At 39.4% G+C, this 18973-nt stretch overlaps 1 protein-coding gene across 4 annotated transcripts in view; it reads left to right on the top strand.

The window, feature by feature from the left end:
* Positions 1-18973, top strand: part of TDRD3 (tudor domain containing 3) — a 216568-nt gene that overhangs the window by 128733 nt on the left and 68862 nt on the right. For all 4 annotated transcript variants that reach the window (XM_066235530.1, XM_066235533.1, XM_066235531.1 and 1 more), the window contains exons 8-10: positions 2055-2195; positions 17450-17606; positions 18430-18555. In XM_066235530.1, coding sequence (XP_066091627.1) covers positions 2055-2195; positions 17450-17606; positions 18430-18555 — 424 coding nt within the window. The remainder of the gene's footprint in view (positions 1-2054; positions 2196-17449; positions 17607-18429; positions 18556-18973) is intronic.

Here is an 18973-nt window from a genome sequence, read left to right as displayed (position 1 = left end):
AGCTCCCTGCAAAAAAATGAAACTAGACCACCATCTTACACCATTCACAAAAATAATCTCAAAATGGATAAAGGACTTAAATGTAAATCGTGAAACCATAAGTATCCTAGAAGAAAACATAGTCAGTAAGCTCACTGCCATCTGTTACAGCAATATCTTTGCTGAATTATCTCCACAGGCAAATGAAATAAAAGACAGGATAAACAAATGGGACTATATCAAACTAAAAAGCTTTTGCACAGCTATAGGCAATATGAACAGAATAAAAAGACAAACCACACAATGGGAGAACATATTCGACAATACATATTTGATAAGGGATTAATAATCAAAATTTATAAAGAACTTGTAAAACTCAACACCAGGAAGACAATCCAATCAAAAAATGTGCACAAGAAATGAATAGACACTTCAAAGAGGACATACAGATGGCCAATAGACAAATGAGAAAATGTTCAACATCACTAATCATTAGAGAAATGCAAATTAAAACCACAATGAGATACCACCTCACACCAGTCAGAATGGTGCTCATTGAGAAAATAACACACGATAGGTGCTGGTGAGGATGTGGAGAAAGGGGAACCCTCCTGCACTGCTGGTGAGAATGCAGACTCTGGTGCAGCCACTGTGGAAAACAGTATGGAGATTCCTCAAAAAATTAGAAATGGAACTGCCCTTTGTCCCAGCTCTCTTACTTATAAGAATATATCCCAAGGATACCATATCACCAACTGAAAAAAAGAAATGCACCTCCATGTTTATGGCAGCATTATTCACAATATTGAAGATCTGGAAACAGCCCAAGTGTTCGTCAGTGGACGAGTGGATTAAAAAGCAGTGGTACTTATATACAATAGAATATTATGGGGCTATGAAAAAGAAGCAAACATTAACTTTTGCAACAATATGGAGGGACCTGGAAACTATTATGTTGAGTGAAATAAGCCATACAGAGAAAGAAAAATATCATATGACTTCACTCATTTGAGGAATCCAAGGAATAATGAGAACTGAGGAACGAAATTGAGACAGAGGAGGGATCAAAGGGACCAGAGGAAAAGAGGACAGAGGGAAAGGGGTTGATAGGATGGAATAAACCTGAAGGGAAGGGGGGAGGGCGCTGTAGGGAAGAGGGCAAGAGAGATGTTGAGGGGAGGCATTCGGGGTGAACCTAGAATCTATGTAAACAGAAATTTAAAAAAATCAAGTCTTGACTTTTTTCTTTTATTAGATCTATTAGATTATAAAGATATTATATAATTAGATGCTTAATTTGATATTATACAAGTAACAACTTTGGGATGTTTTTAATCATGAATTTGTATCCTTCCAAAACACTGTTTTCTATGTTCTAGTCTTATCAGAATAGTTTTGATAAAATATAAATGAAATCAAATTTTCTAATTTGATTACACATAGAATTATTTTAAAAAGGCAGGAAAAATAAGAAATATGGACTTCAAAGTTTTCATGCATAGTTGGTAAAACTTAGCATATGTCATTAATGTAAATAATAAATCAGTAATGAAAGTTTGATCTAGTGTTAAAATTTAAATTACTTGTTTACTTTGTAAGATTATAAAATTATATTGGATTGTGACATAATATTACTGATTCCTGGAGAGGTTTAGTCTCTTACTGAAGATAGGCTTCCATGTAGCTGGATTTAACTGGATTTGTAACCCAGCCTCAGGATATTGGTCAAATATTTAACCTTAGAATTATTTTGAAAATGTAATCTTTATACTGCTTGTATTATTTTATTTTATACTATTATCTACTTGTTTATTCTGATGACTTGCCTTGGAGACTTAAAGATATACGTATGTAATAATTTTACTGCCTTGCCTGGACTTGTGGAAAAAAGAATTAAATAGCTAGTAGATATTTGTTTAAAAAGAAATAGCTAACATTTTTTTCATGTAAAACATAATTAGGAAACTTTTCACTATTATAGTTTTGCTAGATATTTTTAGTTGTAGCTTACTTAGTCTTTAGAACTATTTTAAAATGCTATTTACTTACATCTCTTATCTTTCTTTTATCTAAAGACCAAGACATTTGGAGGAGGTGGTGGTGTTGCTAGAAGTAATCTCAATATGAATGCTGCTGGTAACCGAAACAGGGAAATTTTACAGAAAGAAAAGTCAACCAAATCAGAGGGAAAACATGAAGGTGTCTATAGAGAACTGGTAAGGCTGAAGAACCAACTCTAAGTGAATGCGTTTTTTCTTTTTTTTTTTGAAGTTTTTTTTAAAATTAATTTTAATGGGGTGACATTGATAAATCAGGGTACATATGTTCAGAGAAAACATCTCTAGGTTATTTTGACATTTGATTATGCTCCATTCCCATCACCCAAAGTCCAATTGTCTTCCGTTACCTTCTAACTGGTTTTCTTTGTGCCCCTCCCCTCTCCTGAATGTGTTTTTTCTTTAATATCCTTGATGATTTTTTATTCTTTTTCACAACCACCACTGGCTTTGTGCAATGTGTTGTAGATAGATGTTACAACTCTAAGAAGGAAGATTTACATTTAACTCATGTAAAATTTTGATTCTTTGAAAAATAACATCTTAAAACTACCATTTTATTTAAATTTATCATACCTGTATAACATCTTTTGGAATAGATTGATAAAAAGCCATCAAATTAAACAGAAGACACTAAATGAAAATTATATTCTAAAATTAGATGCATCAAAAATATAGTTATTGGCCCTTCTCTATCCTTCCCCACATCTTTTCTCAAATTTTGTCTAAAGTAATTTTGTTTTGTTTTGTTCTTTGGAAAAAGCATATTAAAATAAGTTCATGTATGTTATACTCAATTGCAGAGTATACCTGGAATTTTAAGATATATAAGAAGAGTCAAACATATTTCTGATATGCTGTAGTGCCCTTAGATATAACAGAACTGACTAGAATTCATTTTCCTCTCCCTTCAGAGGTTGAATGACTTTGGACAGTTTTATCTGTAGGGTATAGAATACTAACATTAGCTTAAATCAAATGGGGATTTAGTACTTCATATAACAAAAAATTCAGAGAGATGATTACAAAAATTTGTAAATTTAGCAGTTTAACAATGTTGGAACTCTGGTAGGCATCTCTGTGATTTGTTGGCTTTCTTCTCATTGTTACAGGATTCTTTATTCATTAAAGCTCTGTGCAAAAAGTTCAAATTAAGGAAGGAAAGGGGCCATTAACTTGGGTGTGGGTACGTTTTATCAGATAAGAAAATATTCCTGAAGTCTCCGGCAAATTTTATTTATACTTATGGGCTAGAAAGAGGTCACATGCACACTCCTAAATCAGTCAATCACTGACCAAGGAAAATGAATTTATTACTATGAGCCAGGCCTTCTCTTCCTTGAACATATACACATTTAATTTGGGGGGTGGGACGAATGAGTTTTCAGGATAGAGTGGATACAGCAAGCTGAAAAAGATATAGTCCCTAACTCAGGAAGCGCTTAAACTTTAGTAAATTTAGAACACCTCTGTGGGGATGTCTTGCCATAGAAGACCAGATACATGCACTTTTGGGTCATTACAAGGATTAAATACATATGAAGGGAGTGATATCACAAAGATGATGATACAGAAGTCTTCAGAAACTGGCCCCTCTACTGAAATAATTATTTAGCTGACATGCACTGTCTGAAGCCAACTGTTTAATCACCCTGAAGCCCAAACTGTTGCAGTATTCAGAGTAGTGATTGATGGAGAAGAGACTGGTCATAGAAGTAATGGAACAAAGACTTTGGTGATCACATTACACAGGGAATATAGTTTTTGAAACGGAAGTTTCCAAAGTCACTAAACAAATTTACAACTGCAGTCCTCATCAAGTAATAGCAGCAGTACCTGAAGAGGAGGGAGAATTTGATTTTCTAAATTACCACTGTTGTAGTTAGTATTCAAAATACCCAGTTCTCAATAAAAAATTACAAAGTATACACACAAAAACCTAAGAAACTTTGACTCAGTTATAGGCAAAAAGAAATTAATAGAAATCATTTCTAAAAAAGCTCAGGTATTGGATTACTAAACAAAGACTTAACTCTCTTAAATATGCTCAGAGGTAGGAAGTGAACCACTGACAACAAATGAAAAGAAATCAGGAGAACAATATATAAACAAGGAAGGAATACCAATGAAGAGATAAAAAATTTTTTTGAAGAGACAGAAATTATAAAAAACCAAATAGAATTTCTGGAGCTGAAAAATACATGAGCTGAAAGTTACTAGGTTCCATATCAATAGCCCCAAATTCCCTTATTTTATAAAATCATGAATCTACAACTCTAAAGATACTTAACAAACTCCAGGAAGATAAACTCAAAGAGACACAACAAGACACAGTAAATCAAGTTGTTAAAAGCTAAAGATAGAGCAAGAGAGAAATCTTAAAAGTAATGAAAGAGAAACAACTCTTCAAGAACAGGAAGCCTCAATAAGATAAACAGGCAATTTCCTATTAGAAACTATGGCAGCATGAAAGTGAAATGATATATTAAAAATAATGAAAGGAAAAACTATTGACCACCAATTCTATATCCATGAAAACTATTATTAAAATATGAAGAAGACCATCAAAAAGGTAACATAAAATACTGGTGTCAAATGAATATACATGAGTTACTGTAATAACAAGGTACCAAAATCTTGTACAAGTTAGATGGTTTTCAAATTTCTATTTCAACAACTGAAGGAAGACTTGATTGGAAAGTCTGCTGATGGCTCCTTAAAATAATTTTTGATAATAGATGATAGTATAGGTTTGAATTGTGTCCTTCCTTGCAAGATATCTTGAACTTCTAACCACCAATATCTTTATTTTATTAATTTTAACTTATTGTATTAATATGGATTCAAGCTCCCACTCAGTATGATACACTCACCCCCCCAACCACGTGCCCCACATTACACCCCATTTTCCTCCCTCCCCCTAACTACTTCCCCCTATCCCTCTGGGATTTGCTGTCCTGTTTTCTGTATATATAATTTCACTACTCCCTTGACCTTTTCTGATCCCGTCCCCTCATCCCCCTTCCCTTTGACAGCCAGTCCTCTGCACCAGGTGATTTCACCTCTGCCTCTGTTCCATTCCTCAATTCACCTTGTTCATTAGATTCCACGTATAAGTGAGATCGTATGATATTTTCCTTTCTCTGCCTGGCTTATTTCACTTAGCATAATAATCTCCAGGTCCATCCATGCCATTGAAAAAGGTAAGATTTCCTTCCTTTTCATGGTTGTGTAATATTCCATTGTGTATATGTACTACCGCTTTTTTTTTTTTTTTTTTTCATTTTTCTGAAGCTGGAAACAGGGAGAGACAGTCAGACAGACTCCCGCATGCGCCTGACCGGGATCCACCCGGCACGCCCACCAGGGGGCGACGCTCTGCCCATCCTGGGCGTCGCCATGTTGTGACCACAGCCACTCTAGCGCCTGAGGCAGAGGCCACAGAGCCATCCCCAGCGCCTGGGCCATCTTTGCTCCAATGGAGCCTTGGCTGTGGGAGGGGAAGAGAGAGACAGAGAGGAAAGCGCGGCGGAGGGGTGGAGAAGCAAATGGGCGCTTCTCCTGTGTGCCCTGGCCGGAAATCGAACCCAGGTCCTCCGCACGCTAGGCCGACGCTCTATGTACTACCGCTTTTTAATCCACTCGTCCAGAGATGGTCACTTGGGCTGTTTCCAGATCTTGGCTATTGTAAACAAGGCTGCAATAAACATGAGGATGCATATCTTCTTTGAATCAGTGTTTTGGTATTCTTAGTATATATTTCTAAAAGTGGAATAGCTGAGTCAAAAGGCAGTTCCATTTTTAATTTTTTGAAGAAACGACACACTGTTTTTCACAGTGGCTGTACCAGTCTGCATTTCCACCAGCAGTGCAGGAGGGTTCCCTTTTTTCCACACCCTCACCAGCACTTATTGTCTGTTGTTTTGTTAATGAGCGCCATTCTGACTGGTGTGAGGTGGTATCTCATTGTGCTTTTAATTCAGATTTCTCTGATGGTTAGTGACATTGAATATTTTTTCATATGTCTATTGGCCATCTGTATGTCCTCTTTGGAGAAGTGTCTGTTCAGTTCTTTTGCCCACTTTTTAATTGAATTGTTTACCTTCATGGTGTTGAATTTTAGAAGTTCTTTATAAATTTTGGTTATTAACCCCTTATCAGACATGTTGGCGAATATGGTCTCCCATTGTGTGGGTTGTCTTTTTATTTTGTTAATAATGTCTTCTGCTGTGCAAAAGCTTTTAAGTTTGATATAGTCCCATTTGTTTATTTTGTCCTTTATTTCACTTGCCCATGGAGATAAATCAGCAAAAATATTACTACAAGAGATATCGGAGAGTTTGTTGCCTATGTTTTCTTCCAAGATGTTTATGGTTTCATGACTTTCATTTAAGACTTTTATCCATTTTGAGTTTATTTTGGTGAATGATGTAAGTTGTTGGTTTAATTTTATTTTTTTGCATGTACCTGTCCAATTTTCCCAACACCATTTATTAAAGAGACTGTCTTTATTGTATGCCCTTACCTCCTTTGTCAAATATCAACTGACCATAAAGGCGTGGGTTATTTCTGGGTTCTCTGTTCAATTGATCTCTATGCCTGTTCTTATGCCAGTACCAAGCTGTTTTTTGGGGGGGGTTTTTTTGGTATTTTTCCAAAGCTGGAAATGGGGAGAGACAGTCAGACAGACTCCCCGCATGCGCCCGACCGGGATCCACCTGGCACGCCCACCAGGGGCGAAGCTCTGCCCACCAGGGGGCGATGCTCTGCCCCTCCGGGGCGTCGCTCTGTCGCGACCAGAGCCACTCCAGCGCCTGGGGCAGAGGCCAAGGAGCCATCCCCAGCGCCCGGGCCATCTCTGCTCCAATGGACCCTTGGCTGCGGGCGGGGAAGAGAGAGACAGAGAGGAAGGAGGGGGTGGGGGTGGAGAAGCAAATGGGCACTTCTCCTATGTGCCCTGGCTGGGAATCGTACCCGGGTCCCCCACACGCCAGGCCGACGCTCCACCGCTGAGCCAACCGGCCAGGGCCCCAAGCTGTTTTGAGTACAGTTGCCTTGTAGTATAACTTGATATCAGGAAGTATGATACCTCCCACTTTATTCTTCATTTTCAAGATTGCTGAGGCTATTTGTGTTCTTTTTTGAAATACTTGACCTATGTCTTTGAAGTATGCCATTTGTATTTTAATAGGAATTGCATTGAATCTGTAGATTGCTTTGGATAATATAGACATTTTAATGACATTCTTATCCATGAACACAGTATATGCTTCCACTTTTTTGTATCTTTCTTAATTTCTTTTTTTGATATCTTATAATTTTTTGAGTACAAGTCTTTTACCTCCTTGGTTAAATTTACTCTTAGGTACTTTATTTTTTTGTTGTTGTTGCAGCAGTGAAAGAGGTTGTTTCCTTAATTTCTGTTTCTGACAGTTTATTGTTGGGGTATAAAAATACCACTGATTTCTGAATATTAATTTTATATCCTGCCACCTTGCCGAATTCATTTGTCAGGTCTGCTAGTTTTTTGACTGAGACTTTAGGGTTTTCTTCGTACAGTATCATGTCATCAGCAAATAATGAAAGTTTTACTTCTTTTTCAATTTGGATACTTGTTATTTCATCATCTTGTTTGCTTGCCATGGCTAGTAATTTCAGAGCTATATGGAATAAGAGTGGTGAAAGGGGGCACCCATTCCTTGTTCCTGATCTTAAGGGGATTGCTTTTCATTTTTACCCATTGAGAATGATGTTGGCTGTCAGTTTGTATAGATGGCTTTTATTATGTTGTGATTCCCAATGTTCTCTGTATTCCCAATTTGGTGTGAACTTTGATCTTAAATGGGTGCTGGATTTTATTGAATGCTTTTTCTGCATATATTGATATAATCATGTGATTTTTATCTTTCCTTTTGTTTATGTGATGAATCACATTTATTGATTTGTGAACATTGTACCAGCCTTGCCTCCCTGGAATAAATCTCACTTGATCATGATGTATGATCTTTTTGATGTACAGTTGTCCCTCACAGTATTGTGGTTCACTTTTTGCAGACTCACTGTATTGTGGATTTTTAAATTGTGTATGTCTAATTTTGTATCACGGATTTTTCACTATATCATGGGATTTTATGTAGGTTTAAGAGTGTAGAAAGTGTTTAAGAGCATAGATAGTGTTTATAAGAATGTGGGAAAGGTTAATAACAGTGTGGGAAAGGATTATAAAAGTGTGGGAAGGGTTTATAAAACCTTAAAATATATATAAATAGGCCCTGGCTGGTTGGCTCAGCGGTAGAGCATCAACCCAGCTTGTGAAAGTCCCAAGTTCAATTCCCAGCCAGGGCACACAGGAGAAGTACCCATCTGCTTCTACACCCCTCCTCCTCTCCTTCCTCTCTGTCTCTCTCTTCCCCTCCTGAAGCCAAGGCTCCACTGGAGCAAAGTTGACTTGAGCACTGAGGATGGCTCCATGGCTTCGACCTCTGGTGCTAGAATGGCTCTGGTTGTATTGGAGCAGTGGCCTAGATTGGCAGAGCATCGTCCCCTGGTGGGCATGCCGGATCAATCCCAGGTGGTCGCATGAGGGAGTTTGTCTGTCTGCCTCCCTGCTTTTCACTTCAGATAAAGAAAAAATTATATATGTGTATATATAACAAAATAAATATAAGATTGCTACTTTGCAGATTTTTGCCTATCGTGAAGGGTTTTGGAACGTAACCCCCACAATAGATGAGGGACCACTGTATTGCTGGATCTGGTTTGCTAATATTTTGTTGAGAATTTTTGCATCTATGTTCATCAGGGATATTGGCTTATAGTTTTCTTTCTTTGTTATGTCTTTACCTAGTTTTGGAATGAGGACAATGCTTGCCTCATAAAAAGAGTTTGGAAGTCCTCCTTCCCCTTGAATTTTTTGATATAGTTTGAGAAGGATAGGTATTAGTTTTTCTTTGAATGTTTGGTAAAATTTGCCTATGAAGCCATTCGGTCCAAGACTTTTGTTTGCTGAGAGTTTTTTGATAACTGCCTCAATTTCATTTGTTGTCATCGGTCTGTTTAGGATTTCTGCTTCTTCCAGATTGAGTTTTGGAAGATTGTCTCTAGAAATTTATCTACCTCACCTAGTTTGTCCAATTTCTTGGCATATAGATGTTTATGGTATTTTCTTACAATCCTTTGTATTTCTGCGGTGTCAGTTGTTACTTCTCCACTTTCATACTAATTTTATTTATTTGAGTCCTCTCTCTTTTTTTCTTGATGAGTCTAGTTAAAGGTGCGTCAATTTTGTTTACCTTTTCAAAGAACCAGCACTTGGTTTCATTGATCTTTTATATTGTTTTTTTCTTTTTAGCCTCCGTCATTTATTTCCACTCTAATCTTTTTTTATTTTCTTCCTTTTACTTCCTCTGCGTTTTATTTGTTGTTCTTTTTCTAGTTGTTTTAGGTGTAGGGTTAAGTTGTGTATTTGAGCTTTCTCTTGCTTCTTAAGGTATGCCTGTAATGCTATGAACTTCCCTCTCAGGACTGCTTTTACTGTGGCCCATAGATTTTAAGTTGTTGTATGTTCATTTTCATTTGTTTCAAGGATATTTTTTTATATCTTCCTTGATTGCATTGTTAACCCATTTGTTATTTAATAACATGCTGTTTAGCATCCAAGTGTTTGAATGTTTTTCAGTTTTTCTATTGTAGTTGAGTTCTAGTTTCATGCCATTGTGATCAGAGAAGGTGCTTGATATGATATCAATCTTCTTAAATTTACTGAGGTTTTTCTTTGTGGCCTAACATGTGGTCTATCCTAGAGAATGTGCTATGAGTACTTGAAAAGAATTTATATTCTGTTGCTGTGAGGTAAAACGTTCTGAAAATATCACTTAAATTTCATTGATCTAATATGTCATTTGAGGCTGCTATTTCTTTGTTAATTTTCTGTCTGGAGGATCTATCCATTGATGTTAGTGAGGTATTAAAATCCCCTACTATTATAGTATTTTTGTGGATCTCACCCTTCTTGTTCATTACAATCTGTTTTATATATTTATTATAATATATAGGTGCATAAATAAATATTTATGCACCTCCTATATTAGGTGCATAAATATTTTAAATGGTTATATTGTCTTGTTGGATTGCCCCCTTTATCATTATATAGTGTCCTTCTTTATCCATTACTGTAGCCTTTGTTTTAAAGGCTATTTTGTCAGATATAAGTATGGATATGCCAGCTTTTTTTGTTCTTTTTAATTTCCATTTGCATGAAATGCTTTATCCATCCCTTCACTTTCAGTCTATGTGTATTTTTTGTTCTGAGGTGAGTCTCTTGCAGACAGCATATGTATGGGTTTCTTATCCATGTAGCTACCCTGTATTTTGATTAGAGCATTTAATCCATTTACATTTAAGGTTCTTATTGATATGTACTTATTTATTGCCATTTTATTCTTTAAATCTACAATTCTTTTTCTTAGATTCTTTTTTCCTTTGCTCTTTTTACAGTAGGTTCCTTAACCCTTCTTGCAGTACTGGTTTGGTTATAATGAATTCCTTGAGGCTTTTTTTGTCTGGGAAGCTTTTTTGTTCTCCTTCAGTTTTAAATGATAGCCTTGCTGGATAAAGTAGTCTTGGTTGTAGGTTCTTGTTTTGCATCACTTTGAATATTTATTGCCAATCCCTTCTGGCCTCAAGTGTTTCTGTTGAGAAGTCAGATGTCATCCTTATGGGAGGTTCCTCTGTAGGAAACTAACTACTTTTCTCTTGCAGCTTTTAGTATTCTTTCTTTGTCTCTTAAATTTGGCATTTTAATTATGATGTGTCTTGGTGTAGGCCTCCTTGGTTTCCTCTGTAATGGGACTCTCTGTGTGTTTTGAACTTGTGTTACTTTTTACTTCATCAATGTAGGGAAATGTTCAGCTATGGTTTCTTCAAACAGGTTCTTTATCCCTTGTTCGTTCTTTTCTCCTCCAAGAACTCCTATGATGTGATTGTTGTTTCTCTTCATGTTGTCCCAGAGGTCTCTTAGAGTTTCCTCAGTCTTTTAGAGCCTATTTTTGTTTTGCTCCTCAGCTTCAGTGCTTTCATTTATCTTGTCCTCTAAATTGCTGATTCAGTCCTCTGCTTCATCCAGCCTGCTGTTGATTCCTTCTAGTGCAGTCTTCATTTCTGATTAGTTCTTTTTTTATGATTTCAGTGTCCTTTTTCATGCTTGTTATCTATTTATGTACTCATTATGACTATCCATTGTTGCTCTAAGATCCTTGAGCATCCTAAAAATCATTATTTTATACTCTGCATCTGGTAGTTAGGTTACTTCCATTTCATTTAGTTCTTTTTCTGGGGATTTCTTTTGTTGATTCATTTGCATTGTATTTCTTTGTCCATTTTGTCTGTAGAATAGGTAGTGCTGTATGAAATTTGTTGTGGTGTCTCTATGAAGAAGATGGGCTCAGTGGTACTGATCTCCAGGCCACCTGATATCCTTGATATAGGATACTTCTTGAGGGTAGTATTTTTCTTTCTGTTGTGAGTATTGAATACAGTTGGTCCTTTGGTGGGTGTGGTTATCCCTTCAAGCTGGCTGGCTCTAAGGGTCAGCCTTAATCATGTGTATTAGACACTTTGCAGTGTTTGGTGCCTCCTGGACTCCTTCTTTGTGCCTGCTCCTTGTGTAGTTAGCTGAGTCTAGAGTTGGTGCTGTCTGCCACCCAGTACTGGTTGTGTTGGTTCTAGGTCTTGTTGGGTTGGTGTCAACCATTGTTTGTAACCTGCTGTGGGCTACTTGTCTGGAGCTACTGCCCTGTTTCTTTGTTTCTTGTGCCTGGGTAGTATGGGAGGGGCCAACCTTGAATAAGGATCAGCTTCCTCCTGTTCAGAGATGACAGAAGCTCTGTAAAAGCCACAAGATCCAGCCCTGGCCGGTTGGCTCAGTGGTAGAGCATCGGCCTGGTGTGCGAGGGACCCGGGTTCGATTCCCGGCCAGGGCACATAGGAGAAGCGCCCATTTGCTTCTCCACCCCCACCCCCTCCTTCCTCTCTGTCTCTCTCTTCCCCTCCCGCAGCCAAGGCTCCATTGGAGCAAAGATGGCCCAGGCGCTGGGGATGGCTCCTTGGCCTCTGCCCCAGGCGCTAGAGTGGCTCTGGTCGCGGCAGAGCGATGCCCCGGAGGGGAAGAGCATCGCCCCCTGGTGGGCAGAGTGTTGCCCCGGAGGGCGTGCCAGGTGGATCCCGGTCGGACGCATGCGAGAGTCTGTCTGACTGTCTCTCCCCGTTTCCAGCTTCAGAAAAATACAAAAAAAAAAAAAAGCCACAAGATCCATAAGGTTTGCCTCTACTTTTCAGCTGGTCCACCTCCTCTTGCAGCTTCCTGGTCTTCCCATATTGTCTTCTGTAGAAAGATTGTAGTGTGGGCTCATATTCACCTCACCCAACCAACCTCTCTGCAGGTTGCAAGCTTTTTGGGTTAGGGAAGCTTGCGTTGGGAAGACAACATTAATGGAACCCCCTACTTCATGAGTCTCTTTGTCAGGAGCTCAGTAAAGGGAAAGTGGCCCCTATTCCAGAGTCTAATCCATCAGACACTGCTGGATACTCAAATTTTATTTCTCCCCAACAAGGTGCAGATTGAGTTGGGCTGAGAGTCTCCTATGCAGTAGTTCTTCCAGTTGATGAGACCCTGGTCTCAGGGAGAAAGACTGAGAGAGTCCTCTCCTAGGGCTGACTTTGTCCCCTCCCCCCACAAAGTGGCTAAGCCCCTTAATCTGATCCAATAGTAGGCTCTCAGGAACCCACACTTTAAATGTCCATGCTCCAAGCCTCTCTCTCTTCCCCCTGTGGAACCTACCCCAGCAGTGCATGATATCCAGCACCCGGGCTGGCTGAATTTGAAGCTCAGCACTCTCCAATGCACATGAGCTGCTGTGTCAGTGCTGAGCACAGAGAGTGGAACTTGCCTCAGCTGGGCCAGGTGTGAGGAGTCTTTCCTTAGGATACCCCACTAGCAAGGATTGTTAGGTCCTGAACCGATGCTCTCTGCAGCTCTCTACTGGATTTGCCAGCCCTAGGCCTCTCTGCAGGGAACCTGGTGCAGACCAGTGCAGGACACTGCCCATGACTTGCCTTCAGCACCCTTCTTGGATCCACAAGCAATGAAGAGTATGTGGCTGCCTCTGTTGGGCCCAAGTGCTCATGGAAATACCAAGCTGCACTCCTAGGCTGGCTTTTACCCACACTGGACCTGGGGGAAGGTACACTTAAAAGGCTAAGTTTCCCTGAGTGCCACCTCCTGCAGCCTCTGTCTGCTGGCTGCTTGTTGGACTTGTCCACTGAAATAACCTCTGGTAGAGTCTAGAGCCTGCGGCAGTTCAGGTATTCAGAAGGGTGATGAATGTAGTTCAACCCCAGGTGTCAGTCCAGACTTTTTTCACAGACCTCATTAGGGTGTGGCCACAGATGTCCGATTGGTACGACCTCTTGAGTCCCAGAGGTGTGGTCTGTCTGCAGTCCGGACAGTTTCTACTGAGTCTCCCATGGGGCAGAAGCACCAGTCATAGACTGGGGAGCATGCAGGGGAAAGCTTCAGCCTCAACACCAGAAAACTGAGTTTACAGCCAGTTGCCTCTGTGTAAAGCCAGGAGCCAGGGCCTCCATCACAGCAGCCCGGCCCATGCAGGTTCGCATTGGATTCGGACAGTCGGTAAAGAAACAACGGAGACAAAAACTGATAGGCCATTTTCTTTAATTCTAGCTTGCACCCGGCAGGCAAGTAAAAATATACACTGGGCTCCAAAACCCACTCACATTCAGTGCTCACAAAGCCACTGACTTATCCGAGTTTCCTAGATCAAAGGTTTCTAGCTCACCAGCCTTATTCTCCTCAGTTCCCCATCTCCTTCCTTATCCCAGATACAAACTGCACAAACTGGCACCTCACTCAGCACTCCGCCATCTTGGCTGCTTCTCCTGGCCACATGGCCTCTTTCTGCTCTCTGCTCTGCTCCCTCTGCTCTCTCATGCTAATCATCCCAGGAACCAAGAGAGCAAGCTCCCGCTCCGTCCCCATTTTATAGTGTAGAAATCCAAATTCTTAATCCAATATACAAAATAGGGAAGTCTCTAATACAAAGTCATTTCTCTGAGGCATGATTGGATTGTACCACCCCACAACAAAAATGGGTGGGAAAGGCTTAATCCCGAAACCAAGCCCCAGGCTACAAGGATTCTCAACACACATTAATATCACCTGGGCGATGGCCTTACGTGGGCAGTGCCGTTTTTAACAAAGTGAGCATAATACATTTTATCTGCCCAACACTCTGCCATTGTGGCCATGCAGGTTCTCATTGGATTCAGGTAGACAATAAAGAAACGTTGGAGCCAAAAAATGGTAGGCCATTCCGTTTATTAAAGTCTCGTACTGGCAGATGAGCGAACAGGCAGGGACGTCTGCTTCCCTCTCATCCAGAGCTCCCTCTCATTCAAAGCCCTGACGCATTCTCTGGTTCTGCAAACCAGAAAAATCTCCGGTTCCTCCTACAATCGAAGTCCCTCACCAGCCTCTGCAGAGCTCCCAAAGCCCCTCAGCTCCAGTTCTACGCCTGCACTCCTCTTCCTGCAAAACCCAGGCTGGGGAAAAATCACTTCTCCAGCAAATATTAGCAGTACAATGGCCCCTCCCAAGCAGGAAGGTAATCTGCATTTGTAATCTGCTGCCCTGAGGGCAAGCACCACAGCCTTGCACAGACTACATACACATGGAGCTGCCCAGGCCAATGCAAACTATAAGCCAGCAAACTTAACCCTTCGAGTTGTGTTTTTTCCATGCTCGCTGACCCCTGGGAATGAGTTTTTTTTGTTTCTTGTTTTTTTCAAAAAATGAAATTCCAGTTACAGTTTTATTAATTTTTAATTTTAATTTTATTTATTTTCTTTATGTTTTACAAAGACAGTGAGTCAGAGAGGGATAGACAGGGACAGACAGAGAGGAACGGAGAGAGATGAGAAGCATCAATCATCAGTTTTTCGTTGCGACACCTTCGTTGTTCATTGACTGCTTTCTCATATGTGCCTTGACCGCAGGCCTTCAGCAGACTGAGTAACCCCTTGCTTGAGCCAGCGACCTTGGGTTCCAGCTGATGGGCTTTTGCTCAAACCAGATGAGCCCACACTCAAGCTGGCAACCTCGGGGTCTTGAACCTGCGTCCTTCCACATCCCAGTCCGATGCTCTATCCACTGCGCCACTGCCTGGTCAGGCTATTAATTTAAAATCATGTTTGTTTGATAGCCAGTTTATGGAAATAAGGAGAACATATATTTGCCTTTTTTAATGTTGCCTTACCCATTTTTAAAATAAAAATTTTTGTTACAATTGTACTCTGGACGTTCAGGAAGCATGAGAACATACATGAACCTTTGTACTACTCAAGGGGTTATAAAACACTTGTTAAGACTTATTTGCCCAACACTGAGTCACTGGCATGCCCCCTGCTTCCTAGTGGACTTCTCAGAATGGCCAGGACTCCATGAGTGAGGCCGGACAGATGCCCGAGGGTGGGGCAGTTTCTCTTCTCCCAGGCTGATGCAGCTCAGAGGGGACTGCTTCACCCAAGAAAGATGGCCATTGTGGTATTGGAGAATGACTCAGCACAGGGGTTCCAGTGGCCTTCCCCCATGGTGTCTCTACTGGGCCATCAGTTTCACCTTCTTCTGACACAACTCTAGTCCTATTAGCCTTCCCTTTGCAGGAGCACTGGGTAAGTGGTTGTGAACAAGATTGTCTGCACAGGCCCTTTAAGACAGAGCTTGTGTCTCTGAGAGCTGCGTCTCCGAGAACTCTATCTCTTTCTCACAGAAACCTGGCTCTTTTCACCGCCAAATGCTGTGTGGGTGCCTCTTCTAGGCTCTGGGGCTCTAGGCTGGGGCTCTGGGCCTGGGGCTGAGCACCCACACCTCTCAGGGCGACCCTCCTCACAACGAGAGTTTCTCCAGACCCTCTACCGCCATTCACTCCTGGGAGTGGCACAGCCCTTTCCGCATCTCCATCCTCCCTACCTGTCTCGGTGTGTCTTCTGTGATTTTTTGGGTATAGACTCCTTTTCATTTGGTCCAAAGTTGGTTTTTCAACATGATTGTTCTTAAATTAAATTTTATTCCAATTTGGCCCTGGAAGGTAGCAGTTGGAACATCTGCCTACTCTGTCACCATCTTCCTAACCACCAATCATCTTAAAACATGAGTGTATTGTATTTGGAAATAGGTTCTTTACAGCGGTATCAAGTTATAAAGAAGGCCTTAGGGTGGGTCGTGATCCAATATAACCCTAATTGGATCTCTTTGTGAAGAGGGAAATTTAGACAAAGAGAGAGATATATAGAGGGAAAAGGACCTGAAGACACCTAGTGAGAGGACGGCCATGTGACTGGAGTGCTGCATCTCCAAGTCAAGGAATGCCAAGGATGGCTAGCTAACAACAGAAGCCAGAAGAGGCAAGGCAGATCTGTCCAGAGCACCAGAGAGAGTGTGGCCAGTGCAAACCAGGTCAATAAGAAAGGTAGAATAAGTTATGCCAAAGTTGGGTACTAAGTGATTATTAAAAGTGTTTTTGGTTAAATTCTACATATGGAACCGTTTCTTAATTAGATATTTTCTTGGGAGATAATTAGGAGAGAGGAAGGTTTGGATAGTTTGATTATTTTTCACATTCAGATAAGTTTTAGACTAAGAAGGATGAATTATAGTTTTGCTATCCAGTCTTTTTTACATTTACTTTGGCATATCTACAGCAGGGATATGTATTTTCTCTTATGTATTGTATCTGACCTATTGATAGTCACTACTGTACTTAGAAAGGATTCTGCATTTAAAAGGATAAATTCAGAGTTTGGAAAAAGTAGTGTGCTTTTATCAGTGTCTACATGGGTATCAGAGGGGTTGGCTGTGACATGCATGCCATCTACATCTTAAAGCCTCTCTATCTTAACTCTTAGATGTAAAAAAGTGATGTATTCCTCAACTGGCTGTGGCTCAAGAAATTTCTTAATGAGATATGTTTATGTTACTTAAACAGTTCTTAACTTATGCTCATATTAAAATTTGTCAAAGAGATTTTGGGTTCTGGCATTTGTAAAGCAGACTTTCCTATTCAGGTACAGACTCTGAAAGCACCATAGATAGTATTGCTAATAAATATACAGTGGAATGGTGCAACAATAGAGACTGGAAAAAACAAATCTACTGAGATGGTATCGTTTTGTTAGCTTCCTTTTATATTTTGCACTTTTTTGAGAAGTGCTATATAAATTATATTTCCTTTCTTGGATTAAGAAGTATTAACTATGAAAATTTTTAATGAAGTAGTTTTCACTGTCTATATAATTATCTATTGGTTATCTACATAGATTTTTCTCTTCACTCCTTACAGGTTGACGAGAAGGCTCTGAAGCACATAACAGAAATGGGCTTTAGTAAGGAAGCATCGAGGCAAGCTCTTATGGATAATGGCAACAACTTAGAAGCAGCACTGAATGTACTTCTTAACAGCAATAAGCAGAAACCTGTTACGGGTCCACCTCTGAGAGGTATAACTCATTAAGCAATGTGCCACATAGTACTGTTTGCTTTTCAGAGGTGTATGTTGTTGACGAAGGCTGGGTTTTGTTGCTGTGAGGACTATAGCTTTATTTACCATTGTGGTACTTCCTTCCAATTTTGGAGCTAAAGTGACTACTTCTATTAAATTATTTCTAGGACTATGCCACTTGTACAAATGACTAAAGAGTCTACAAACTTTTAAATTAATAAGAATTTGACTATTATTTTATAGTGTTATTCTTTAATTGCATAGTCAAATGTATTATGTGATTTTTAATTGCATATTCAAAAGCATTATATGATTTTTCCAAATCTTAATCCTATATTCTATTAAAAAATAAGTGAGTAGATCCTGGCCAGGTGGCTCAGTGGATAGAGTGTTATCCTGGCACATCAAGGTTGCAGGTTCAATCCCTAGTCAGAGAACATATGAGAAGCAACCAATGAGTGCACAACTAAATGGAACTACTAAGTGGAACATCAAGGTGATGCTTCTTTCTCTCTTCCTAACCTACCCCTCTTCTAAATCAATGGGGAAAAAAAGGTAAAGAAAAATTGTATGAAAATAATTTTTCCTTAAAAGGTAATTCAGATTAACAGATTCAAATTTCCAGATAGATCATTTAGAGGATTAAACGTACTAGTTAATACAATCATTTAAAATTTTTTTATTATAAATGATGTAGAATATACAGGAAAATATGAAAAGAAAAATATATACAAGATCGACTTAAGATGCCTGCTAATATTTTATTGTATTTTCTCCTTTTGTTTTTGCATGTCCAATATATATATGTGTCTTACTTTAAGGTAAAGGAAAAGGCAGGGGACGAATAAGATCTGAAGATGAAGAAGATCTAGGAAATGCAAGGCCATCAGCACCAAGTACATTATTTGATTTCTTGGAGTCTAAAATGGGGACTTTGAGTATGGAAGGTAGGCTAACTTAATGTGGATTCTTATTTTAAGGCAAAACTTTATTTGCAAATGTACAGTAAAAGTTTAGTAATGCAGCTAACTATGACCCTCTGTGCTGCGTGTTTATAAATTTATGTGATTACAAATTTTTTAATTGACAAAAGTACAGAAGAAAATTTTACTTGTTACAATTCGAAAATAGTAGATGGCAGCTTATTTTTTCCTTTCACTGTATCATGGGCAATAATACCAAACTTGTTTCCTCCAACTTTAGTAGATGATAGATTTAGCTATGAAAATGATTGTTAATTGGGAAAGTAATAATTATATAATCTTGTAAAATTTATTTTGATCGTGCAATTGGTCTTTTTTCACATATTATATATTGTATCAAAATTTTCACTCAAGTGAATAAGCTCCCACAATGTGATCTATT

The sequence above is a fragment of the Saccopteryx bilineata genome, chromosome 6, assembly GCF_036850765.1.
Source record: "Saccopteryx bilineata isolate mSacBil1 chromosome 6, mSacBil1_pri_phased_curated, whole genome shotgun sequence".
Taxonomy (NCBI): domain Eukaryota; kingdom Metazoa; phylum Chordata; class Mammalia; order Chiroptera; family Emballonuridae; genus Saccopteryx; species Saccopteryx bilineata.
This window is presented reverse-complemented; position numbering and strand designations above follow the sequence as displayed.